General features: G+C 39.8%; 1 protein-coding gene across 3 annotated transcripts in view; it reads left to right on the top strand.

Annotated features, from left to right (window-relative positions):
* DLGAP2 (DLG associated protein 2) overlaps positions 1–27,585 on the top strand; it is a 546,854-nt gene that overhangs the window by 96,188 nt on the left and 423,081 nt on the right. For all 3 annotated transcript variants that reach the window (XM_089531068.1, XM_089531067.1, XM_089531069.1), the window contains one exon: positions 883–937. In XM_089531068.1, coding sequence (XP_089387194.1) covers positions 883–937 — 55 coding nt within the window. The remainder of the gene's footprint in view (positions 1–882; positions 938–27,585) is intronic.

Consider the following 27,585-nt stretch of genomic DNA (forward strand, 5'->3'; position numbering starts at 1 on the left):
TACCCCATCCCGAAAAAGCACTTTGTACTTAGCTACAAAGGGATGCCTATTTGAAATTCCAGCAATTTCTTTTATAACTCAAAAGGGCTCACTACATGTGGATTTATGCTTTATATGAAAATCTAATGGTTCAAAACACATGAGTAGTTGAATCGTTAATGTGAATTGCCGTCGGCCAATAGGATATATGGCTTAGGACCAATCTATCTAAAGGAGCACCTTCTCCTCAATTTTCTATCCTCCCTGGTTATTAAGGGCATCCTTGGAAGATTTTCTTTGTATGCTGGCTTCTACAATGTATAATGGACAGTTAAGAGCCTTCTTCATAGTAGTTTCTTATTTGAAGAATACTTTCTCTAAAGAGAGCTGGCTGTCACCCTTATTATATTAAGTTTAGGCTTCAGGTTTAGACCTTCCTCTTCTGGCAGATATTTAAATGTTTAACATATTTTTTTAAAAAAATATTATTAGTTTTATTCCAGGCCTAGTATTCTTAATGTTTTGACATTTTAATATTGGAATTTGATTGTTTATTGTCTTTTATTATTGTTTTTCTTGACAAATATTTTTATATGATTATGAACCTGAGAACATTTGATATTTGAACAGTAGAAACATTTATTAATCACATATATTATAAATAAAACATTATATCCAACTGGCCTATTACTGCTCCTGACTGGAAAACAACAACAACAACAACAACAGTGTTTTCAGTGGCTATTATCAAGTGAGGTTATCTGATAGATTAATTAGGATAAACAGCCAATGAAATAAGAAATAATTGCATGTCAGAATACTCTTGAATTGCTGTAAATTATGCATATATTTTTACTCTCCTATAGTAACAGCATATATTCTGTTTTGTCCTTGCTGTTACAGGTTTTGCCTGGCATTCTGCAGAAGCATTGCTGTATTTTACCAGACCGGAATACAGGTAAGCATTAAGGTGCCCCTGGGCTGGCATTCTTTTCTTTTACTTCAGCCTTCCCAAGCCTGCCTTCCACAACTATGTTGGACTACAATAGCAGTGGCCATTTTGCTTGAGGTTGATGGAATTGTACGCTAGCATTCTAGAGGGCACTAGCTTGGGAAAGTTAAATTATCCCTTTGCTCTGAGAGAAAGAATTGTGAAAACTGTACATAAGTCAGAGGATTCCCTTGCTGCTTCTCACGAAGGATGCTGAAATAACTGAAGCGGTGAGATATGGATTACTTAATGCAATCCAATCCCTGAATTTAAATTTGCGGTTCTCTGTAGAATAGCATGTTTACAAAACATGAGCCATTTAAGGCCATTACTTTTCTTGGAAATTTATTTTGGCTGTTGCTATTTTGAGTTTTGTATCTGTTCCTGAGCTATGTATTTTTAAAATATATTTTTAGTTATTCATTTCAGAAAAATCCACAAAATTAACAATACACATGCTGAGTAAATTTGGTGGCTTTATATTCTCATTAGTTTTAAACTCTGTATCTTTATATGGAGCTGAAGGTGATACTGTAGTAAGTTGCCTCTTGTTATGTAAGTTCCTTTGGAATGACACAATGTTGGCTATGCTGTTTAAGTTCAGTTTTGAGAATACTACAACTTGGTAGTTGTGGTTAATAAGAAAGTAGCTGTTTTCAGTATGCTGCATACAATTGATTTTAAATAATTGTCTGCAAAAGGCATGTCTGTTAAAGTACTCTGAAGCCTGTCTTTATACCTTGATCAAAATAGGCTTATCTTATGTGCTTGCTACTTGTTGTTTTAGAGAACTGATGCCTTTACTCCTGCATTTGAGGCAGGAATGGAAGACAACTAGAGTTTAAAGATGGAGTTATGCTTTTCTATATGCTTAAAATACTACTTTAGCATTATAAACAAATGAGGCACTGTCTTGGTTTGACCCAGTCTATTCACTGAAATGGATATCAGCCCTGCCTCTCTCAACCTTGACTGTCCATACAAGAATCTTCTATATGAATCAGGCTTAATTCTCTTGGCACAAGCTAAAATTGTGCAACAGGTTCCTAGATAAAAATCTGAGAATCAACTGCACAGTTTTGTCCTATTTACATAGGATTTTCAGGACAGGCTTTGATGAATCTGCTTGCCATGGTGAGCACAATGTCACTCTCTAGCAGGCCAAGAGTGACGTGCTGGAGAGTGGCCAGTCACTCTCTATGAGTGGCCAATCACCAAGGATTAAACCAGGAAAGCCCTCCTTCTGATGGCCCTTCCTCCCCCAGAAAGTTGGATATTGCTGCCTGAAGGAACTCTAGCAGCAGTAATTAAGTGGTCATTCTCATACTTCCTTTTGTGGTGACAATGGCTTCTTGGAGTGTTACCTGTGTTATTATCCAACAAGAGTTGGAGATGTTTGGAGCACTCTTGACTAGCTATTCTTCTGCTGACCTTTTACTTTCTGATAGGGGAACACTGACCAAAGTGCAAGCCCTGTCAGCCTTAACTGGCACAGCCAGTGGTGAACAGTCCAGTATCTAGAGGGCTTCAGTTTGCCCGCCATAGGACGGATTATAGATTGGATCCATGTAACCCAAAGATGGGCAGCTGGAGCCTGCAAAAAACTCTTATCACCCCATCCCAGCCCCTTCTCAACATAGTTCTTGGGGCGGAATTATGCGAACTGCAAACCAAAAATGTTGGTGCAGCATAGTTGCCTATACTGATTTAATCCATTCAATGCAACCTTATTAATGGATCAGCATTTATGCAACCTAATGCAGGGGTCAGAATTTAAAGGAGGAGATGGAAAAGCGGAATGGAAACAAAGAAACAAAAGCACACCAAATTGATTGTTACATAGTTTAACTACCTAAAAACTGCTTCTGAGCAGTGATTAATCTTGCTATGGTGAGTCCCCCCCAGATAACACAATTGATTGGCTCCTCAGCCCTACATGGAATGGACCCACTGAAATCATAAGAACTTATGTAGGCATAACCCATTCATCAGAAGCCTATAAACTCAAAGGGGGGCTACACAATGCTAGGCTGTGGAGAAGGACATGGGTCTTTTGGCCTACGTTTTCATTCCTAAATCTAAATCTGATCCAGTATTTGTCATGTATTCATTTCTCTGTCTGAATGTCAGCTTGGGAAAAACTATTCACTTGCCACTCATGGCCATCCAAGCACATTTTGTCTCCAAAGAGCTCTAGCCAGAAATTTCAGTGGTGAGGGATCATTGCAGTCAAACAACTGGAGGGCTACAGTTAACCACCCCTGAATTATTGGGGAAGCCTTTTCCCTGTTACTAAAATTCATTTCCTTGGGAGAGGGATTGGAATCATGTGGCCCTCCAAATGGTGTTGGACTGCAGGTTCCAGCAGCCCTAGCCAGTATGAGGAAAGCTGGGAGTTGTACTCATCAATATCTGGAAGGTTTCATGATTTCCATCCCTGCCCTAGGATATCAGGGAATATGTTGTTGTCTGTTTATCTGAATCCCAGCATTGCTCCAAGGAGGCTTCTGATTGAGATGAAGCACAGATGATGCCCTTCTTTGACCTCCCATTGTGAAAACATGGGTCTCTCATCTTCCTCAGACTTGCAAAATGTCTTCCCTGTAGTTGCCACTGCTGTGTGTGTGTGTGTGTGTGTGTGTGTGTGTACAGAGTCACATGACAATCAAGCCCTGACAGCTTTTTCATAGAGTCTTTTGGTAAAACATTTTTATTTATTATCCATTTCAACCTTCAAAAGAAACTGTTCATCCTTGCGGCTACATGGGCAGTGTGCAAATACAATTTTAAAAATACCCAATAACAATAAAACCACTGAAAATACATCACCATCACAAGAAGGCAGCAAATGCTATTTTAAAAAGTACAAAATCACATCATTGTAATGCCTGGGTAAACAAAAAGGTTTTGAGCAGGTGCTGCAACATTTGCAGTGTTGTCACCATTTGCAGCTCCATAGCAGAATATTTTGTAAGGGTACCATGGCTTTCAGCAGGTCAATTAGCAACATGTATTGGGAGCTATCCAGGGCCTTGGCTACTGTTCATCAAAACCTGCTGTAATTTGACAAAGTGAACTGATTTGCCCTCCCTTGACCTAATTTATCAATTTGCCTCAGACTTACTGAATTCAGTCTGATATATCTGACTTCCTTCAATCTGTCCAACATCCTGCATCTTCCCTGTGGACCCCAAGCCCTGATGAAAAAAAATAGGTATGAGTAGATGTACTCTCTGTAAAAAATATGGAATCTAGACTACTTGTCTCTTTTAAAAACATAGCTACCACACTGAACAGTGTCTGGAAGCTGATGGGCAACCACTGGAGATATATATGTGTCTGTTTCAAAGAGGACTGATGAGCATTGGCTGCACTGATACTTGTCTTCCCATTGCTTATGAGTATATATGCTCCCAGTCTAAACATTAACTTTTAGTTATTTCTTCTTGATAGTTCACAAGCAGTTGGAGATTATTATCTGTCAGTGTATGCATTGTTTATTACATAATTGCAGAGGAAATACCTAAACCATCTGATCTGTTTGGACAGAGTTTGGTTTAAACAAGCTGCATACATACAAATAACAGGTGCCCATTTAAACAAATGCACTTGTATACATTTAATAGAGTAAAATAAAGCTGCAAGCATGATATCAGAATTTAATCCTCACTTTTGTGCAAAAGCAAGCATGGGATTTTCACACCTGCTGTGTAGAATAGCAACTTTTACATCTAACCCTGGCTTTTAAAACACCCACCTACATTTAGTGATTTATTAATGTTTTTAAACTCATAACTTTAAAGGGTTAATAGATAGACTTGGAAATGCTGCAGCAGCTGAACAAATGCTTAGCCAACCTTTCACCTATGGAGAATTACAACAACATTTCAGTAAGACTAACATGATAATACCATTCATCCTCCCAGTTCTTTTAAACTATTTAATATTTTTAATGAAGCTTTATTATTAAAACAAAAGTTAAATACCCACCAATGCAGAAAAGGGGAAAAAACCATCCAATTACTACTTATACCTTAATAATAACACATAATATTATAATATAATTTAATATATGTAATACATTATACATGTATAATATTATATAATGTATAATTAAATATAATGTATAATACTTATACATTAATAAACTCATAGTAACACACAATAAACATACTAACAGTGAACAAATTGTAAGACTCCCATTTATCACCTACCTTTACCTTTAATATTGGTAGCAGAATGGTTTTAAGTGTTCTTTTCTGATTAGAAGGAATGCTACATAGAGACAACTGGTGAGAATTTAAGTTTCAGATAGTTTGTTCAGTTCATTGTGAATGTCGATTATAGCTTATCTTGCAATAATTTAAAATGCCTATAAGAAGCTGTTGTTATGTTGAGAAATTATCCTGCTAAAAATAATCCTTATTATTTATTTATAATAGATTGGTACTATTGTCCTCATGCTTCAGTTGTGGCATCCCTATGCATCTGGTTTGCTCCAGTGCTGTATGAGAGAAGCCTTTGATTTTATTCAGCAAGGCTCTAATGTTCTAATTTTCCATACTTAAAATGAATCACTAATGTGCCTTATAATACACAGTTATTTTATATCTGTCTGTCTGTCTGTCTGTCTATGAGATGAATCCTATTTTGGGAGAAAGGCCAGCTATAAATCCCATAAATAAAATAAAATATCTGGACAGGTGAGTACACTTGGAAAGCTGAGAAAGTGTCAAGGGCATTGTGACAGCTTCTGCAGAGTTCTGGGAAAGCTTTCTGTCAGCACATTGGCAATCATTGATTGCACAACTGCTGTGGAAAGCTGGCTCTTCGTTTCCACCAATAATCACTTCTGGAACAATGCTGTGAATGACCAGGGTAGGGATACAAAAATTAAAGTAGCAGAGGCACTTCTCAAGCAAGATACATAGTTCTTTTACTTATCAAAGCTTCTGTATATAACATAAATTGTAAAAAGAGAATTCATGGACTTGGGATTCGTGAATTTGGTAATTTGTGATTTGAAGGTTTTTTAAACAGAGGCTGGATGGCCATCTATTGCAAGTGCTTTGATTGTATGTTCCTACATGGCAGGGGATTGGACGATAGCTCTTGAGGTTTCTTCCAACTCTATGTATGCCCGAAAAAGCATGAGGGGCTGGCATCATTGGGCTGCCCCACCCTCCCTCCCTCTGCCTTGTTTGCCTCTCCTTGGCTAGCTGCCTGCTGCCCAGCCAGATCACTGCTGGGGGCAGTTCTGTGATCTCCAGATGGCCCATTTGAATCCAGCTTTGCATATCATATATTGAACATACAAATGAAACACATAGGGTGATAAAATGAACCCTTGCCTGATCCCCCTAGCCAGTTGGAAACCATTCCATTTTACCCATATTCTCTCCTGATGGTAACCTCTTATGCCAAGTACAAGTAGGACACTCAAATTGGTATACCCAATTTTTAAAAAAGCTATCCAAAGTTTTTCATTATTTACACAATCATAGGCTTTGCTTTAATCTATAATATGCAGTCTGATTTTGTTTTAAAATTCTTTGCTGTGTTCCATTATCCAACATGTTTGCTGTGTTATCCCTAGTGTCTCTTTCTTTCCTGAACTTGCAAAGTTTGGAAATCTGAGATTTCTCGTCCCACATGTAGCAAAGTCATGTTTACAGTTCTACAACTAATGTTTTACTATATATACAATTAAGTTATTGTATTTTTAGAAAATTGTTGTTGCAGAACTTTGAACATGATTCTGCTTGTGTGGGAGATTAATGCAGTGGTCTGGTGGTTGCTGCAAACCCTACTGTCCCATTTCTCGAGAACTGGGATGTATATTGAGTGTTTCCAGTCTGTGGGCCATTCATATGTTTTCCATAGTTGTTGATAAAATTTAGTTACAACTAGATTAGATTTTGTCTCTGTAGCCTGAAGCAGCTCTATTGGTGTGTCATCCTGGTGATTTATTTCTCCCAAGTGCCCTGAGTGCAGCTTCCACTTCACTTGCTGAAATTGTAGGTTTATCTCAAATACTTTGTCCTTGAATGAATCTATTATCTTTTTTTTCTATATAGTTTTTCTGTGTATTGTTTCCATTATCTTTTTATTTATGTTCTTCAGGTTTAGTGTTCTTTGTTTAGCTTTATTCTAACTTTTGTTATCAGTAGTTCATGGTCTGTGCCACAATCTGTACCTGATCTTGTTTTTGCAGAGAAGATGGAGCTTCTCCATCTTCTGCTTTCAGTGACAAGGTCTATTTGATTTCTATATTAGCTATCATGTGATGTCCATGTATTCAGTCTCTTCTGAAGAATGTCTTTGCAGTGAAGAAAATGTTGGTCTTGCAAAATTCAGTCAGTTGCTCTCCTATTTCAAATTTTCCCAACCCAAATTTTCCTACAATCTTTGATTCTACAGTGGACCCTTGGCTTATGTGGGGGATCCATTCCGGACTCCCCTCACATAAGCCAAAAAACGCATAAGATCGAGTCCCATTTGATTGTATGGGGCTTGTGTTCACGTCGCAAGAGAGTATATGCGCCATGAGCGTGCACAACATTCACTCCCCCGCTGTGCGGCTTCCGTGTAAGCTGGAAGCCGCATATGGGGAGCCGCCTATAGCACGGGCACACTGTACTTTGACTGCTTTTGTTATATGTCTTGTCACTATAAATGTTATCTCATTTCTTATATTTTCCTTTCCTGAGTAAAACACTATGCAATTATCTGACTCAAAATATCCCCTTCTTGTCACTTTAGCTTACTCACCCCAAGTATTACAATGTTTATACACTGCATTTCTTGTTTTACAATGCCTTACTTCCCCTGACTCATGTTTCTCACATTCCATGTTCCTATAACATATGTTGTGTGGCTTCAGACTTTCCTTTCACCTCTGAGCATGTCAAGAGCTTAATGTCCTTTCAACTTGAGTTCAAATGCATAATTAGCTACCATGCTACTCATACTTGCCTTCTGCTGTAACCCAGTAGCTCATTGAGTGCCTTCCAAGTTGAGAGTGTCATCTTCTGGCACTGTCTCTTGTTTTAGTTTGGATTGTCTCCTCATAAGGTTTTCAGGGTATGAGCTTTCAAGTGTGGTCTACCGTTGTCTCCTTCTGCAAAATATTAACAAGTTTTAGCTATGGTGCCACTGCCCTTGTCTCTGAGAGATCCTCCGCCAGCCACACTACAGCTGTTGAAAGAGGGGTATTTCATATTTCAGTGATATATCCCTCTTGCAATGCAGCCTTTCTAGTTTTTGTCTTGTGCTTTACAGAATGTTACTATGAAAAAGCATAGCTGTACTTTGTGAGCTGCTGCTATCAAGCCTTGTTTCTATGGAAATGTGGGAGTTAAGAGAGCTTTTGACAGAAGTGATGGCAAGTAGCCTCTTAATCTCCATCTAATCCAGAAAATACTATTCACTGTCCAAGTGTTCAGTGGAGAGAGGGTTTTTATTTTTATTTTTATTTTTTACATTATTCCCACTCTCTGTCTTTATACTTCACTTTTATAAGTGTAAGTAAGTGAGAAAGAAAATATCTGACTCTCCTTTTGCTTCCATCCCTGAAGGATTTCCTAGGGGTCTTCACAAGACAGACATGTAAGAGATGCTGGCATACACATCCATCCTCTCACCCTCTCAATAAACTTACTGTGATTGATGGAGAGGTCTGTACACATACAGCCACAGGAATCACCAGAAGAAAAAGAAAATGTGATACAGCCACACTGTTTGAAATTGCTGTTCTAGGCACACTTCTGAGAGATGAATACCTTTAACTTTTCAATGTCATTGGCAAAACTGGGTAAAGCCAATCCTGTTTCACTGATTAACAGGGCATATCTGCACTACAGATATAAACTGTTTAATGGTGAGAGGATCTTAACAATGATAAAGTGCTAGCTAGTTTACAAGGATTTGCCTGCTGCCCATTATCATTGTCATTGTCGTCATCATCCGTGAGGGCATCTCCATCATTATCACTTGTCAGTAAACATAATGTCCTGCAGAGTATTGCTAGTCACAATAAATAAATAAATAAATAAATAAATAAATAAATAATAAAATTTTGTTTTTATCCCACCTCTCCCATAGGATCAAGGTGGCTTACAATTACAGTAAAATTCATACAGTACAGATCAAACTCGCTATTCCTTCCCCCCTTACCCATATAAAATAATAATTCAACATAATAATAAAATATACATTAAATCCTTAAAACAGTTAATTAAAACAATCAGAGACAGGAAGAAATGGAGTATCATGGGGTAATCGGTAAGGAGTAGTCAGAAAATGGGGGCGACCGAGTGCATTATTCAGGGAAGGCCTGTTGGAATAAATCCATCTTGATGGCTTTTTTTGAAGCCATCTAACTTGGTAATGTGTCGGATCTCCTCCGGCAGACCATTCCATAGTTTGGGAGAGGCAGATGAAAAGGCCCTTTGGGTGACCGCAGGCAATCTAGTCTTTTTTTTGGCTGCAGTAGGTTTTATCCAGAGGACCTAAATGTGCGGGGTGAATCATGTGGAAGAAGGCGATCCCGCGAGTAGGCTGGACCCAAGCCATGAAGGGCTTTAAATGTCAACACCAACACCTTGTACTGTGCCTGGAAACTAATGGGCAACCAGTGCAGAGATTTGTGTTATGTGGTCACCTCTGGCTTTCCCAGTGACCAATCTGGCTGGCATATTTGGAACTAGTTGAAGTTTCCAGAGTACGCACAAGGGTAGCCCCTTGTTGAGCGCATTACGGAGGTTAAGTCTTGAGGTTACCAGCACGTGCACTACAGTTTCCAGATCTCCTGGCTCCAGGAAAGGACACAGCTGGTGTATCAGCTGAAGTGGATAACAAGGGAAGGTTCCTGTTCCCAAGGAACTTACAATTTAAAATAGAAAACAGGGAACCAATGGAAATTAAGGGAAAATACCCAGTAGGGAAAGAGAAGTGTGGGTGAGTGTTTTTATACATAACCTTTGGAATGTTTGGGAATAAGCTTTAAGAAGATAAGCCAAAGGGAGTGTGAGAAACGTGGATTTTGAAGAGGGATTTAACAGAATGGAGATGGGGGCAGAGGAGAGAGAAAAGTGTTCAGCAAATGGCACTGATGTAATATTTGTATATTTCAATCTCCTAGACATTTGGGCGGGTTACAAACCGCCACTTGGGACGTCCACAGGACGTCCCATTTTAAAAAAGGGGCGTCTCTTCTAGACGCCCCTGGCTCTAGTACGGACTCTGTCCGTACAATATGGTGCCGGCCGTTCCACACGGCCGGCGCCATCTTTACGTATCGGACGCTGTGTGTCTGAACGTGTTGCAGTGTCTGTGACGTCGTGAATGCGCCCCTGGTGCCTCGCAACGTCACAGAGGCGCCGCAAGAAGAAGCTCCATTTTGGAGCTTCTTTTTCGGTCCGTGCGGGAGCCACACGGTGTGGCTGCTGCGGCTCCCGCACGGAGCAAACGGCGACAGTGGCAGACCGCCTCAAAGCGGCGGCTTATAACCCGCCTTGGTCTAAGTGTGCCTCAGTGAAATAAAATAGGCAATCACTTTGTCGAGAAACAAAGGGATCCTACACTGGTGAAGAAAGAAAATTATTTTTAAATATGCGTGCCCATTCTACAATTCTACATTATTAAGTGGCATTCATTTCAGTGGCTGGGAAGGGTGAAGTGAATCAAGAGCTCACCAGTTCCTGGATTAAGAATGGTTAAGACATTTTTGCACTGGTTGTTAAATAAGACACTCACAGTATATACTTGTGTATATATGTCGAAGGAAGGTTTCAGGATCAAAATCATGGATTTCGATATGACGCATGGATAAGTCGAGGGTAAAACTTAAGGGACTATAACAAAGGATGTAAAGGGGAAAACACCACTTCCCTTTCTCCTCCTCCTGACCACCTATCACCACTTCCCTGATGTTGGAGGAGAGGTTTTAACATCAGATTGGGGAGGGACAGAAGTGGAATTAAATGGAGGGTTTCTCTGATGGGAAAAGACTGCTTACAAAATAGATTGGGAACCTCTTTTACACTCACACTCACACACACATCTGCCTCAAGGTACAAAGAGCGCATTGTCATGTGATGCTTGTTTCAGGAACTTTCTAAGCAGTATTAGTGTATTGACCAGTATATACGTCAACCCAGGATTTTAGGGTCAATTTTAGGGCTTAAATTTCTCAATTTATAGTCAAGTATATACAGTAACTGCTTTGCCAGTACACTGTGCCTTTTCTCCTTTGATGCACAAAGAGTCTCCTACAGGGCATTTTGTCTAACGTTGAAAGCTCTCCATGTTGCTGACCCTGCTTGTCTTGGTATTCTTCCAAGACCAGGACCTCCTGGAACGGCCATGCTTCACTGGCACTCTGAAAAATGGTTGACATTGATGAGATGCCATGGGCGGGAGGGTTTTCTGGACAGAGGTCTTGCAGCCTGAAAAGCTGCTGGTGCCAGACTGCAGTTTTTGCTTAAGAAAGAAGAAAAAGAGTCACATACTTTCCTGAAAGCAGCTCATCTGAATTTAGACTTTCTGACAGTATTTTCTAACAGCAATATCTTACTGTATCATCAAGCAGCTGGGCCAGTTTTGTTAACCATTTGCAAACCTATAAGAAATTACAGTAGGGTTTTTAAAAAAGGCCTCTTTTTACATTTCACAGGGGGGAAAGAAAAAGATGTGGAGTTCAGCAGGAGAAAAATATCAGTTTAGATCTAATGTTTGGTTCTCAGCCCACATGGCAGACCTCCAGGCAGCTATAAAGGGAAGTACATAATGCTCTTTAAATTTGGCCCATAGCCAAGGGGGGGGGGGCAAGATGTGGCCTGTGGTAGGCACATGATACCCTGGATTTTCAAATGCTGCAAAAAAAGTTGTGAAAATAGCTAATAATGTTCCCAGAAGCTTCTAACAGAGATGCAATTGGCTGTTAATATATTGTGCCTCCTGTAAATGCCCAGTCATAATTTACAGAGGTTTCTGGGAGTATGATTGGCAATTTGGATGCTGATTTTTCATGCTGGCTCCTAGTAGGTGTGGCTGGCTAATGTTAGATCTAGTGATGCTGTCTATACTCAGTGATGTGTCTGTATGAGTAAATGGAATCAGATTAGATAGATAGATAGATAGATAGATAGATAGATAGATAGATAGAGCAGTACACATCCCTTTAGGTGTATATTTCTTGATGAGAAAGAGGAATAAATTACATCTCCCTTCTTTTTTCTGATTTGACTGGTGGTGATGGAAGCTAGTGGGACAATCCATTCTTCTTAGAGTGCTGCTCCTTTTCCTATCTAATTATGAACTATGAACCTTACCGCACTGGGGCTCTACGGAACGGAAGGAGAACAGAACAAAGGGGGCCGGGAACGAGTGGGAGATGCATTTTACTGCACACAGAAGTCCCTCACTCGTTCCATTCCTTTCCCTTCCGTTCCCTATCTGTCCCAGAGGATGGGATTTTTGAGAACTGTTCAGAACAGTTCTCAAAAGTCGCCTCTTCTGGGACAGATAGGGAATGGAATGGAAGGGAACAGAACGAGTGAGGGACTTCCTGTGTGCAGTAAAATGTGTCCCCCATTCATTCCGTTCCCTTCCCTGCACCTTTTGGACTGTTCTCATCCCGTGCCTGGAGCCTTGTGCAGTAAGGTTCTATGTTTCCTTACTCAGTTCTTCTTTTATGGCCAGATCTGTATGGTAGGTTCCCCCCACGCCAGATCAAATATAACCCTCTCTTACTGTTGTGATATGATCAGCTTGCACTTAATTCTACCCAGTTTGCATTCTAGATAGAGGAAGTGTCATTTCCCCAAGACCAATACAATTGGTGTAGCCCCCATCTCTTCATTTTGCTATTTATCTATGTAGTATCCCTTTTATAGTCTAGGAGCGGCCACAGAGAAGTCAATCTCCCACATTTCCAACAAAACATGCTTGCGAAGGTGGTAGGTCAGAGAGAAATGCCTCCCCTGAAGATTTTAGAGTTTGGACAGGCTCAGGCTCAAGGAGAAGATATGGTTCTTCAGACAGCCTGCACCCAAGCCGTATAGGGCTTTATAGGTGTTAACCAGCACTTTGACTTTTGCCTGGAAACAGAACAGTATTCAGTGGAGGTTTTGCAACAAGCAAGTCAAATGCTCCCTATTCCATGTGTTTATAATCTAAGAAGAAATCTAAGGCCAGCAGAAGATGTAAAAGAAAGTAAAGGCAAGGTTCAACAAGGGGAGAATATGGTATTATGTTTGCTACTTGTACTTGGGCTTATTTAAATAGATCAGGGTGTTGAACATGTTCTTGGCCTGCAACTCCCATCAGCCGAAGGCAGGCAAGACAATTGGTGAGGAATTAAAGGGTTGCTGCCTGAACACATCTGGAGGGCCACAGGTTCACCATCCCTGATGTAGAGGTATCCCATGGGCAGCTGTTACAAAGACTTTGCAGAAAAGGTGATTCCTGCACTCCACTATCTGCCATGACAGGAGGAGGAACAAAACCTCTCCATTGTTACTGCTATGCCATTGTTTATATCTTCTGACAGAAGTTGTTACTTCTACACTGCTACTGAATAGTGAATATTGAACTATGTCACTGCACAGTTCGAGGGCCTTTCATCACAACCACCTGTCTGTGGCAATAGCCCTTCTTCGACTGTAGCAGCAGCTTAGGAGATGAAGCAACCTTTGTAGTAGTAGAGTTTCGGTGCTCCTTTGCAAAGCAGTGCAGCTGGAAATAAACACAGGATGACTGAGGAGTTTATCACACTAGTGAGATCCCATGGGAAAACAGTGGGAAAACTGGAGTTAAATGAGATTTAACCTAGATTTGAATTTAAACAAAACTTGCAAATTCGGGGAGTTTATCACACTAGGGGACTGCCCAAGTGAAATAACGTGAAGTTAATCTGAACTCAAAGCAGAGAAAACCTGCAGCTTTTTTACTTTTGGGTTGTTCGAAAAGTAAAAAGCTGCCGGTTTTCTCTGCTTTGCACTCGGATTAACTTCGCGTTATTTCATGTTAACTGCGACGTTCTGTGATAAACTTTGGCCATTTCTGGGGTTTCTTTGTTTTAAATTCTGTTTAACTTCCGTTTTCCTGCAGAATCTCGCTAGTATGATAAATTCCTGAAACTGTACGGCTGATCAGAGATGAAATGGTAATGTGTTTAAAACAGAGCCTACCTGTTTACAGAAGTGTGATTATGAGGCTCTCTGGTATGAGAGCATCACCTTTTGATTTGTTTATTTTGAACCTCAAGATTAGTGAAGGCAATTTTGTCTTGCCTTAACGAAAATCACTTTGAAAAAAGATGCCCTGGTGAATCTGTTGATCTATGACTCTGAAGTATTGTTGTTGTTGTTTTTAAAAAGAAAATAATATACACTGTCAGCAACACAAGTTGCATCAGTTAACGTTTTATAGCCTGTGTTGATGCTGATTAACTACAAAGCAAAATGAAGATGGGAAATGGCAAGAATGATTGATGTTTTATTTAAAAGCCACTGTTTGTTTGTTTAGTGGTTCAATTTAATTCGTAAATAGGTACTAAGACAGTGTATAAATCATCCTGAAGCATCTACTCTATATGGATGGCATTTTGACATGCAGTTGTGTGGAACAGAACACCGAAGTGCTTAGCCTAAAACATGACGTGCTAAATTCATAGTATGTGGGTGTGAGTGTGAAGAGGAGGGGATTTAAAATATGAATAAACTGTTTTAGACTAATCTTCTTTCCTTCAACTATTGATATGCAATAATATGAAGTTAATAGTTTTCAGTAACAATAGAATGAGAATCCTAAAAATTAAGCACAAACAAGAACCAGCAATAACACTAAAAACTCATATGGTCTGCTAAATGTATTAAAATTGAGTAAATATTTACAGCTTAAAACCATTTTTTATATTTAAGAACTCAACAAAATCCTGTCTGTAGATTGAGGTTGCAGTCATACACCCACTTAACTGGGAGTAAGCACCACTGGATTCATTGAAGGTTACTTCTGACATGTATAGGCTTGTGAGATGTGTGCATGACAAGAGAGAGATCTTAAACTCCATGCCCTTTGCAACATCCCTAATGTCCCTTGGAAAGAGTTTGTTGTTGCGTGCCTTCAACAAACCCTAGGGTGACCCTATCATGGGGTTTTCTTCTCAAGAATTGTTCAGAAGAGGTTTGCCATTGCCTCCCTCTCAGGCTGAGAGAATGTGATGGAAAGGGTTTACTCTTCATGGCATGGTGGGGCAGGTTCACCATCTCTGATGTAGAGATATCTCATGGGCAGAGAGAGGCATACATTATCTTCATGTGCCATGGTCCTAATTTGGATTGTTGCTGTTTGTAGTTACTTAAAAACAAACAAAATAAATCAGAGATAGCTGATCACATGATTTATATATATCCATGATCTTTGTTTGTTGTCTGGCCTAACTTTCACTCTTTCTCATAATAAGCTTTCTATAGTCCTTAACTGTGATCTGCAGCTGGCAAGAATGTCCCTGTAGCTACAGCCTAGAATGGAAGTATACTGACTACTGACTGTATCATATGTGTCCTGTACAAAAGGTGAATATACTGACAGACATCTGGTATGGTCTAGGAGAGGTAACAGATAGGTGGGGAGGGAAGGAGGTATTTTATTCCCCCTTGCAATATACATAGAAAAGCAGCTTCCAAACCAGGCCTTGGCAATTTTCTATCCCTTTGAATGTTTGTCTAATGCACTTTTCACTGATGATGGGGGGGAAAAGGGTTTTTATCATATTCCATCTACAGTGCTTATATGCAAGAGAATTATATGAGAAGTCAAAGGCTTTCACGGACAGCATCCATAGGTTTTTTTGTGGGTTTTTGAGAAGGGTGATGTGATGCCATGGTTCTTACAGTATCTAGACCACCCAAGTCATATAATTCTTGGTTTTTTGTGGGTTTTTCAGGCTATATGTCATGTTCTAGAAGAGTTTGTTCCTGACATTTCACCAGCAGCTGTGGCTGGCATCTTCAGAAAATGCTGGAATGGAAGGGCGTGGAGTTTATATACTGTTGGTTGAGAAGAGGTGATTTGCATGCTAATCTGTGTATTGTTCTGCTGTTGAATGGCAAGGTCCACAGGCCTACAAGTTTATGCAAATCTGAAGCTCTCCCACCAAGACTGTATGGACTTCTCAAGATCTACAAGGATTCCATTCCACTCTGACCCATAGTGAGCACCATTGGATCCCCCACAAATGACTTGGCCAAGTTTCTGGCCACACAGTTATAAACCTATATAGGGCAAACCTCCCATTACATGAAGGACTCAGCTCACTTCATAGAAAAAATCAACAACCTTGAACTCAAACCCAGAGACATACTAATCAGTTTTGATGTGGTCTCTTTGTTCACCAAAGTCTCCATAATGGACACCATGGCACTCATCCGACAATTTTTTCTGGAAGATAGCACAGCCCTGTTCAAACATTGCCTCACCACAAGCTATTTCCAGTGGAACAATGGATTCTATGAGCAGAAAGATAGGGCAGCAATGGGAAGTCTTCTGATCCAAGTAATAGCAAACTTTTACATGGAACACTTTGAAAAGCAAGCACTGGAAACAGCACCAAAAAAAAAAGCCCACAACATGGTTCCAATATGTGGGTGACACCTTCACTATCTGGAGCCATGGAGAAGATCTGGCTGTGTTTTTGAACCTTATGAACAACATCCACCCAAATATTGATATCACGATGGAAAAAGAAAAGGAAGGCACATTGCCATTCTTGGATGTCCTGGTTATCCGCAAAGTGAACCAATGGTTGGGCCTCACAGTATAGAGAAAATCTACACATAGAGACAGATACCTACACAAGAACTCCAACCATCACCCAGGACAAAAAAGAAGCACAGTAAAAACACTGGTAGACCGGGCAAAAAGGACCTGTAAACCCCACTTCCTGGAAGAGGAATTGAAGCACCTAGATTGGGCTCTACAGGTTTATTATTATTATTATTATTATTATTATTAACCTTTATTTATGAAGCGCTGTAAATTTACAGTAAATGGTTACTCCATTTCAGACATGAGAAGGGCTGCCAGATCCAGAAAAACCAGAGGAGTGAAGACAAGCAACCACCCAAAGGGAAGGTATTTTTTTACCATATATCAAAATAGTCGCACAGATAATAGGGAAACTGGTGAGGAAACATAACCTCCAAATGGTCTACAAACCGACCAAGAAAATCCAGCAAATTCTGTGCTCAGCAAAGTACAGGAGAGACCCTCTCACAGCCACAGGGGTTTACCGCATACCATGCAGCTGTGGACAAGTCTCCATAGGGACCACCAAATGCAATGTTCAAACTCAAATCAAGGAACATGAGAGACACTGTAGACTGGATCAGCCAGAAAAACCAGCAGTAGCAGAACACATTATAAACCATCCTGGACATAAAATGCTGTTTGAAAACACTGAAAATCTGGGCCATCAGGTCAGAATGCACAGGGAACCATTTAAATCTATAAACACCTGGACAACTTCAACAGGAAAAAAGAAACCCTTAAAGTAAACAAAGTTTGGCTGTCAATCCTGAAAAAGAACAAAATTAGATGCAAATGAAAACCACTCAGGGTTAGGTGAATTCTCAGCAGATAATGGCTCACTAATTAAATAGACATCCAGTAGGCCTTGCCATTCAACAACAGAACAATATACAGATTAACAAGCAAATCACCTCCTCTCAACCAACAGTATATAGGCCTCACTCCCTTCCATGCCAGCATTCTCTGAAGATGTCAGCCACAGCTGCTGGCAAAATGTCAGGAATAAACTCTTCTAGAACATGGCTTCATTATATGACTTGGGTGGTCAAGATACTGTGAGAACAGTGGCATTACATCAGCCTTCTCCAACTGGTATCCATGTTGGAATACAATTTCCATCACTCCCAGTCAGCATGACCAATGGTTAGGGATTGTGATCAAACAGCAACTGTTGAATGCAGCATATTGCAGAAAAGTGTATTAGACCCTTTAATTACCCATAGTATATTGTATGAACCATGGTGGTTTTGTTCTGAAGGCTGATGTTCCAGCAACAATAATTTAAAATGCTCTCAATATTTTCTTAGAGAACCCTATAACAGATTCCAAGCACAGTTTTCAACGATATCTTGGTTTGTGTCTGTCAGTGTAAATGCACTCTTCATTTTTATAGTGTGATCACAAAGTTAACAATAAATGCATACACTTCCTAAACGCTTTCACCCTTAAATGCAAAAAGTTACCTACATTTCTCAGTTGCTAGAAAAAAGACTTAAAAGAAAAATACTGAAATGGTGCTCTCCCTCAAAAAACACAGAATTAAATAACATCACAATAGCTAGCCATGGTAGTTGATTAGGCTAGTGCAAAGTTCATAAGGCCAGTAAAACAATACTTCCAAATATCCAGAATGCAGCATATTAGTTTTGCAAATCATTTGGAATTGTTCTTCTTCTTGGGTTTCAAAATAGCCTTGTGGTAGAAAGCAGGCTTTTGAGAACTGCTAATGGTTAAAAGCTGAGAAACAAAAGAGCTGGAATAATGGTCACATCTGAAAAGGGACAGTGATAAATTACCCTCCCTGACATCTGGCCTATTTAAAATTCATTATTGTGAAAATGAAATGGGAATACTTATCTGTGCTTGAGTATTATACAGGTTACTTGAGTGAAGATAAAAGGAGCAAAGGCAGGGAGAGTTTAAAGTTTTAATATGGTTAAAGTATACAGTGGTCTCCCTCATTTGATGCTCTCCAGATGTTATATATCATGATTCCCATAACCAACAGTCATCATGACCAATCAGCAGGCAGTATGGGGGTTATAGTCTAGAAATTTGGAGTACACTGGGTGGGGGTAGATTGAATCATACTTGGCATTTCTATATCTTCAAGAACTCAAAACATCTTAGGTTATCTCAGTAGTTGATACAAGGACTATGTAAGGCAAACCAGCGAGAAGGGTGGTTAGATAAAGGTTAACCTGAAGCTCAGAAATTGTGACTTAGAGCCTGTACAGACAGGCCAAAATAAAGCTATTTTGGGTTACTTTGGAGGTAACACATACATTTTAAGGGGCCAGAAGCTGAGCCAAGGCTGCGTTCCAGTCCTTAGTACTGGAGCGTGGCTTTGGTGCAGCTTCTGATCTCTTAGGACACATGCATCATTTAAACAGTATACCTCCAAAATGATCTGAAGCAGCTTTATTTATGAATGTCTGTTTGGGCCCATTGTTTCTCTACTTTTGCTGCCAGAACTGAACAAGAAACGAGGGGCAGTTTAGCATCAGAAATCTCTACTTTTATGGGCTTGTGTTATATTCAATGATAGAAATAAAATGTACTTCACAACAAACACACGTTTGAAAGGTGGACCCCAAAATACTGTATACTTTTCTAAAGTGAGCACAATAGGGACGTGACTCTTCATAAATTTTGTGCTAGTGGGCAAGAATTAATGATTTAACTATTCTTCTCCCTGCAATGAAAAAGTCCTTGTAAACTGCAGACTTTCTGACCATAAGTTGCTGTTTGAGCAAAATTCCACACATGGATTCCCCCACCCCCACCCTAAGGAAATATATATATATATATATATTCCATGCTTTTTGTGCCAGAAATTTGCTTTCTGTACAAAAACATAAAGCCTCCATGCAGAAATGCCATTTTCTCTGGGTAAAAAAAAAAAAAAAAGTCTATGTTCATTTTTTGTGCAGAATAAATCCCAAATGGCAAAAACATTCTCATCCATCTGGAATTCTCCTCAGAATGATCAACATTTGGGTATAATCTTATTCACCTGGGATTAGAATATTCCCAACCATTTTTAAAGGAAGTATGCATGGAATAATGCATCCATTTGATCAACATGAACAAAATATGCACGGGGGATTTTTCATTAAATTTTTCTTCACAGAACTGACATGGAATGAATGCAGAGACAGGAAAAGAGTGATTGCTGCAGAAATGGACTTTATAGTTCTGCCTATCCCTATTACTGTTACCTATGGGAAAGCTTCCATTGGGCAACTCCTTTTTTCCCCTTTTTTTTGTGTGAAGATCTCACTGATCTTCTCCTGCTTCTTCCTGAGCTGAATGGGTTCTTCACAGGACATCTGTTGTAGCTGCTGCCATCCATTGATTTGAATTTCCCTTGCACAACAATGCAAAGGGGCATTGATTGGGGTCCACTTGCACTGTGCATCCCATCCTTGCTTCTGTAGCAGAGCGAGCAAGTCTTATAAAGGAAGACTTTATTCTAAGCAAGAAATCTACATTAGCAAAAGATAATCTCTCTTCATGAAGGGCACCTTTCCTCCAGGCTCACTTGTAGAAGTTATAAAATAGTCTGGATCATTCAGCCAAGGTCTTTCTCTGAAGATGTCAGTCACAGATGCTGGCGAAACGTCAGCAAGAAACTCTTCTAGAACATGGCCATATAGCCCCCCCCCCCCCCCAAACCACCAAAAACTATGGATGCTGGCCATCAAAGCCTTCGACTTCACAAATGTAAAGTTAGTTTGCACTCAGTTGGGGAGAGAGAAGAGAGGATGGGCTCTTCTTCCCAGTAAGCTCAGGCAAAAGCAGACTGCTGCAAATTCTCCTAGATTATTGGTTCTTACTTATTATTAACTCTTAAAAAATAAAGCATGTAGGCCCAATACAGACAGGCCAAAATAAAGCTGCTTCAGGTCACTTTGGAGGTATGCTCTTTCAATTATGCATACATACTAAGAGTCTGGAAGCTGCGCCAAAGCTGTGCTCTAGTCCTTAGGACTGGATCATGGCTTTGGTGCGGCTTCCAGACTCTTAGTACGCATGCATCATTGAAACAGCATACCTCCAAAGTGACCCGAAGCAGCTTTATTTTGGCCTGTCTGTATAGGGCCGTAAACTACTATTTTATGCATGCTGGAAGAAAGTCTGGAAATTAGATTTGGATACTGCCTAATGGAACTAACTCATTGCTAACTTGCATTGCCCACAATATATATATATGTGTGTGTGTGTGTGTGTGTATGGCCCGATCCAGACGGGCCTTTGCGGTGCCCCCATCACGTGCTAGGGGTTGGCCCATACTGACCTCACCCCTAGCATGTGACGGGGGCGTACACACGGGCGCTGCCATTTTGACACGACGGACGCTTAGCATCCACACATTCCAGCATCATAAGGACATCACGAGTGCACCATTGGTGTACTGCGATGTCCTTATGGCGCTGCAGAAAGAACCTGCTTTTTGTGGGTTCATTTTGCTGCGTGAGGGAGCCAAGCAGTTTGTCCGCAGCAAAGCAAGGCACCGGCAGACCGCACTTTTGGGGTGGTCTGTATAGTGCCTATATCTATAACTATCTACCTATAGAGAACATTTTGGATCAAGACACTGAAGGAATAATAATATTTATTTATTTATTTATTTATTTATACATACCCCACTATTCAGCCAAACGATTATCAGAGTGGCTTACATCACTTAAAATGGTTGAGAAACAGGCTTTCTTGGCAATATAACGCAGGATTGGCTGTGATTACAAAAGTAGTTTATCTCTCTGACATCCTCCTCCCCCCGCTACAATGTAAATTATAATATAAACAGCCTGTTTCTGAAATCTCGAGGTTTGTGGAGGTATGACACCTGAATGTCCCACTCCCAGCAGATAAGTCCCTTATCACTAGGGTTGCCATAACCCGGTGTGGGGGGGCGTGAATTTCCCGTTTCTGGACTGTTCGTCACAGTACGGTTTGGCGTTTCTCCTGGGTCTTTCCCCGCTCCTGGGCAGCAACAACAAAAGCAGCAGCAGAAGCGAGACTTGAAAAGTGCATGAAGTAAATAGTTCTTAGGATTTTATTGTATTAAGGACCTTATTTTGGCTGTATCATGGCTCATTCTCCTCTAGGAAGTAATGGATGTTGATCTGTTTTTGTAGTTTTGTCTATGTGTTACCATTTGTATGTATGGAGTATTGTATATTGTATTTGTATCTGTAGTTGTGAGGGGTTGTATTATGTCTGTATTGTGTATTATGTTGTGTTTTTTTTAAAATTGCCAATAAAGATTATTATAAAATAAATAAATAAATAAAAAAGCAGCAGCAGAAGCAGCAACAGCGGCAGACTGAGGCAGCAGAGGAGAGGACCAAAGGGGCCAGGGGAGGGGGGGGGAACGTTTTCGGCTTCCCTCAGTTTGCAAAGGGACCTTCCATGATTATCATCATCATTGTTGTTGTTGTTGTTGTTATTATTATGCAAAGAGCTAGCTGAGTGAGTCAGTTTGCAAAGGGACCTTCCATGATTATCAATGTTATTATTATTATTAGCGTGCAAAGACATAGCTGTGTGAGTCAGTTTGCAAATGCCCAAATGTGCTTCGTGTGTGTTTTGGAATGGGGGGAGGGGGGGTTGGCCAGAAAGGGAAGTCCATTTCTGTCATTTGTCTAGGAATAATGCCAAAATGTCCTCCATTTTGATCATGCCTAAGAAACATGCATTTATATTAACATTTTAAAAAAATAATCTATTTTTTCACATGTCCTCCATTTGAAAATATTGTCCTACATTTGTCCCGGTTTGGAGGTCCTGACTTATGGCAACCCTACTTATCACTGTCGTGAACCTTTTCAAAGGTCTGAATGGAGGATCTCCATGTGGATGTGAGATTGGCCCATGGTCACACAATGAGTTTATGAGCGAATGGGTACTTGAATCTTAATCTTACAAATCTCAGCCCAGTGTTCTAATCACTGCATGGCATACTTTTGTAGCTGCCGAGGACAGGTGGAATAGAGAAAGGAGGGAGGAAATGAGAGACCTGCCCGCTGTCTTTTTCTTTATCAACAATATAGCTGCTGCAACCAGGTGACAGAAGTGAACAGAGACCTGCTCCTTCTGTTACGTTGGTCCAGCAATAAGGTGTCTGGGAGTGAGAATAGAGCCTCATTGGAGGGTTAGAGAACTAATGGGGGCATGAGAGGTTTATGAAGGCATGTTGGGCCCTTGGCTGTGTTTCTGATGGCTTTGTTGATTATGAAGCAAGATCTAAAGAGGGTCTCAGAAATAGGTTCAGAAACAGCACGGTTGTTTTGTGACTCTTTAGGCAAATAGCTTGTTTTGTGAAGTCAAACCATGAATTGAGCCCAGGACAGGCATTTATGGAATATCAAATACTAACCTATGTCACTGTAACATTTTAGTTTTTACGGCTCTTAAAAAATGGAAAGTACTCATTAATACTCTATAGAATGACCTAGGTTTAGGATGCTTATATCAAAGGCATGATAAGCTGAGTGTGTTTGTACATGTATATGTGTGCATGGCATATTTTGAGCATTTTCACATGGAAACAATTGAAACACTGACTAATCTTATAGATGCTTTTCAACAATGGACAATATTGTAAAATCTGCCTTTAAAATTTCTCTTGAAAATTTTGCATTTTCTTAGCCAAAGTAACTGGAATAATGGAGAATTTATGACTCACCAAACTTACATTGTAGCGCATAAGAAAAGACATTGGAAGTACACTGTAGGTGACAAATGTAAGTAGGATGAAATCAAACATTCTTCTAACAAAGACAAATTTGGGAAATAAGTGTTGGCCATTGTGTCTTGATGCCACTTTCTTATTAAATCCTCTTTATATTATATAACTTGCTAGAACTGCCACTGTTATTCTGTCTGTCACAAGTAAATTCTCTCAGTACAAGCTTTTCCAGTAATTAATGAAGATTTTTTATTTAAATAGATGGCATCCGTACCTTGATTTTATGTAATTCTCTTGGAGCTAGAAGTTTCATACCAACAAAGAGCAATAACCTTTTGTTTCAGGAAGAAATGCACAGCACAGTTTTAATTGTATGGTGACAGAATGTGTGTGTTTGTGCAGCTTTTTAAAGTGTGTGTGTGTGAATCTTCTGAATTAGTTTCCTAGTACAAAAATTTTAAAACATTCAAACTGTTGTTGCTATAGAAACAACAATAGCAAAATGCATTAACTGGATGGACTCCGTTATATGTGCCTCTTTCTGTTGGATTATGCATTTTATTAATATCCAGATTATTTCCATCCTAAGTGTTGCATGCACCCATTTGAATAGCACCACCCCCACTTGGGGGCACTGGCATGTTTTTCTAGCTTATGCTTTGCTGCTGAGTGCATCACTCTTACAAGCCATTAGTAGATAACAGCTACAGTGAGCTACTGGGGTATGCTAATGCTTTCCTCTTTGACTGGATTGGGCTAAAGATTTACAGTCATACAATTATTTCCAAAGATGAAAAGCAGCCAAAGCAAAAGAAGCTGTTAGAGCAATGCCCCATCAAAAGAAAAAAAGAAACAAGAAAAAGAAAAAAAGAGTAATTCCCCCCCTCAATGTTTCCAATCTGTTGCCATGGCCATCCATCCACCTATCACTTTTCTAGATTCATTTCTTAGTGACTCAGGTAGCATAATGAAGCTGCATTAGGATGGATTACTCACTCATTAAGCTCCTTTTAATATTCATAGTCAATGTAGCTTGGATGGTAGATGGCAGTGGGGGTGATACCTCTTAAACAGGATATGTCCCGTTATAAATTTCCAGATGTAGTCTAATGATGTCAATGAATGTGCTTACTAACTGGAGAGGCAGCCTTTTCCCTACTCTAGAGAACTGTTGTGTGCCTTCAAGTCATTTCCAGTTTATGGTAACCAAAAGGCAACCCTATTATGGGGATTTCTTGGCAAGATTTGTACAGAGGGTTTTGCCTTTGCCTTCCTCTAAGGCTGAAAGAGTATGATTTGCCCAAGGTTGCCCAGTGGGTTCCTGCAGCTGAGTGGGAATTCAGACCCTGGTCTGCAGAGTCATAGTCCAACACTCAAATCACTGTACTAAACTGGCTCTCCTCTGTTTTGTAACATGCATTTCTCCACAAATATAAAAGATGCCACAATTCACTGGTATCTTCTGATTACAACTGAAAGGCCTTTTAATGAGGCTGAAACTTCCTGTTGTTCAGGACACCTAGGTAATCGGCGGAGGAAACACACTTAATCTTGCAGATGCATGCACACACCTCCCTGTTAAAAAAGGCCAGAATGCATAATATTCCTGTCTGTCTGTCTGCCTGTCAATCATCTCCTGGCTTTCCACTAAAATTAGTGGTCAGTGTGGCAACAATAATAAAATACAGATAACATCAATTAAAACACATTGCAGTTGTAAACACACTAAAAACATATATATTGAAAAGAAGTAACAAATTCTACCTGGACTTTCAGATGATGGTGATGACAATGATAAATATCATATTTATTTTACTTTATTAAATATGTCTTTCCTATGTCTCAGCAAAAGGCAGTGTACATGGTGCTTCCCCTGCATTTTATCCTTAAAACAATCACCTTATCAGATGGGTCAGGCTGAGAGAGAGAGAAATTAAGAGAGAGAGAGAGAGAGAGAGAGAGAGAAGGAAAGAGTCATCTACACTCATCTAGTAAATTTCATGGCTCAGTTGGGACTTGAATCTAGATTTCCTAAATCCCAATCCAGCTTGTTACCCACACAGACCAACTTGTTAGTAGATTTGTAGCTTGCTTTTCAAGCCATCAAGGTGAAGTGTGCACTGGGATTCTGGAAGTTACAAAACAGATAACTGTGGAAGATCAAAAGCCCTCTTAGATGTTGAGGACAGGAGGACAGAACTTGGAAAAGCCAATTCCCTGGACCACAATTCCCAGAATCTTCCAGCCAGTGGTGGTTTTAGAGAAATTGGCAGGCTAGAGAGTGTGAGAAATGGAGGAGAGCAGGTCTAGTCTGTGGCTGGGTTGCGGGTGGGGTTATGAAAGCTTTGAGTAGGTGCTTGAATGAAGTGCCAGATTGCATTTTATCACTGAAACTGGGTAGGATATCAATGGAATCAATGTCATAAGTCAATATACTCCCACAAAATATCTTAGCTTTGTATTCTTTACCGAAATATTTATCCAAACAGGTGCAAATTGATGGAAGAAGATTTCCCAAGTGACATTAATGGTCCAAAATTGGCCATAAAGGTTCCCTCCATTTTGGACTGAGTCACTGTAGACTGCATCTGATCTCACAGGCAGGGCTTGTTCTGGCAGGGAAAGCGTTTGGTGCACCTCCATTCGACTCAGTTTTGCAGTGTTGTCAAGCAATATTTATTTTTTTTTAAAAAGTACAATATTGTATGATATTTTTACATAATTGGTAATGTTGCCTTGGTAATGTTGCCTTGAAAGCCAGTGAGGTATTATGCTTGAGTGTTGGACTAGGATGCCAGAAGACCAGGGTTCAAATCCTTGCCCATCTGTGGAAAGGTGACTGGGTCACATTCCCTCAGCCTTAGTTGGATGCAATGGCAAATCCCTTCTGAAATAGGTTTTGCTAAGAAAACCCTGCAATAGTGTCACCATAAGTCAGAGTTGACCGGAAGAAACATAACAACTTCCATTTTGCCTCAGAGTAAAGCTATAGTTTTGATGGACAAATGGCATCAAGAAGGATGTTGCAAAATCCAGTTGACTTGATGGATATTGGTTACTGCGGGAAGTTCATTTCTTGATGTAATGTCAAACACCTTGTAGAGTTTGTGGGAGAAGAAAAGTTTAAAGACATTTACTGCTCCTCCTGCAGATTGTGCAGTCTCTAGGCATTGAGCCATTAAACTCATTTTGCTGTCCTCTTCATCTTTAATCCCAGGAAAGCCACTCAGCTTGCCCATCTCTATGGCTGGCCCTGCTTATGGAGAAAATTTGTGGCTTGTCTTGAGCATTTATCCAGATGCTTAACATTCTACTTAAAGCATGACTCATTCATTTTGCACATTAAAAATGAAATGAAATGTGATATGCCCCTGAGCAACATCTTATTGAATTAAACTAGGAATTAAGAAATGTGCAAGAGCATGTCAATTTCTATCCTGTAACCACATGCAATTAATGGTCTTTAAATGGTTCTTTAATCTGACAGCATGGCACACCATACCATGTCAGCACAATCGGTTTTGTTTCTCTGAGGTGGTGAACAAATGTGATTTCTGTGAAATATGAGCTTGAGTTGGGGAGTGAGGCGACATGTAACAGTTTTGATTATTATAGATAATGGTGGTTCAGGTGTAGTACAAAGTTATTTGAAAACATATTCAAGGGCAGCTGTGTTGGCCATGCAGCAGATACAACAAAATCCAAAATCTACGAAAGAGTGATACATTTACTGGCCGACTGAAATGCATAAAATCTATTATGCAAGCTTTTGAAGCTTCACTGTCTTCTTCATAACCTTTGCCTATATTTTGATTGGCCAATAAAGTTATTTGACATTTATAAAGCATTTTGAAAGAAAGTGCTAATAAAGTTGCAATCTTGGTATAAATAATGCAAATTATTCTGATTGTTTTAAATTCTAAACTTTCAAATCAGTTATCATAATTGTAGAAGACCTGTAATTTCAGAGAGCCTCTCCTGATGACCTTGGATGGAAGGTGGGACTGTAAAGAGAAAAGTAATACATCTCTCATGTTTGAAAAAAAGTGTGTACTCTGTGGGTCAAGAGAAAGGCTCATTAGTAGATGCTTATTGGGATGTGTGT

This window comes from Sceloporus occidentalis, unplaced genomic scaffold, assembly GCF_023333645.1.
Source record: "Sceloporus occidentalis isolate IW3139 unplaced genomic scaffold, rSceOcc1.0.p SCAF_6, whole genome shotgun sequence".
NCBI lineage: Eukaryota > Metazoa > Chordata > Lepidosauria > Squamata > Phrynosomatidae > Sceloporus > Sceloporus occidentalis.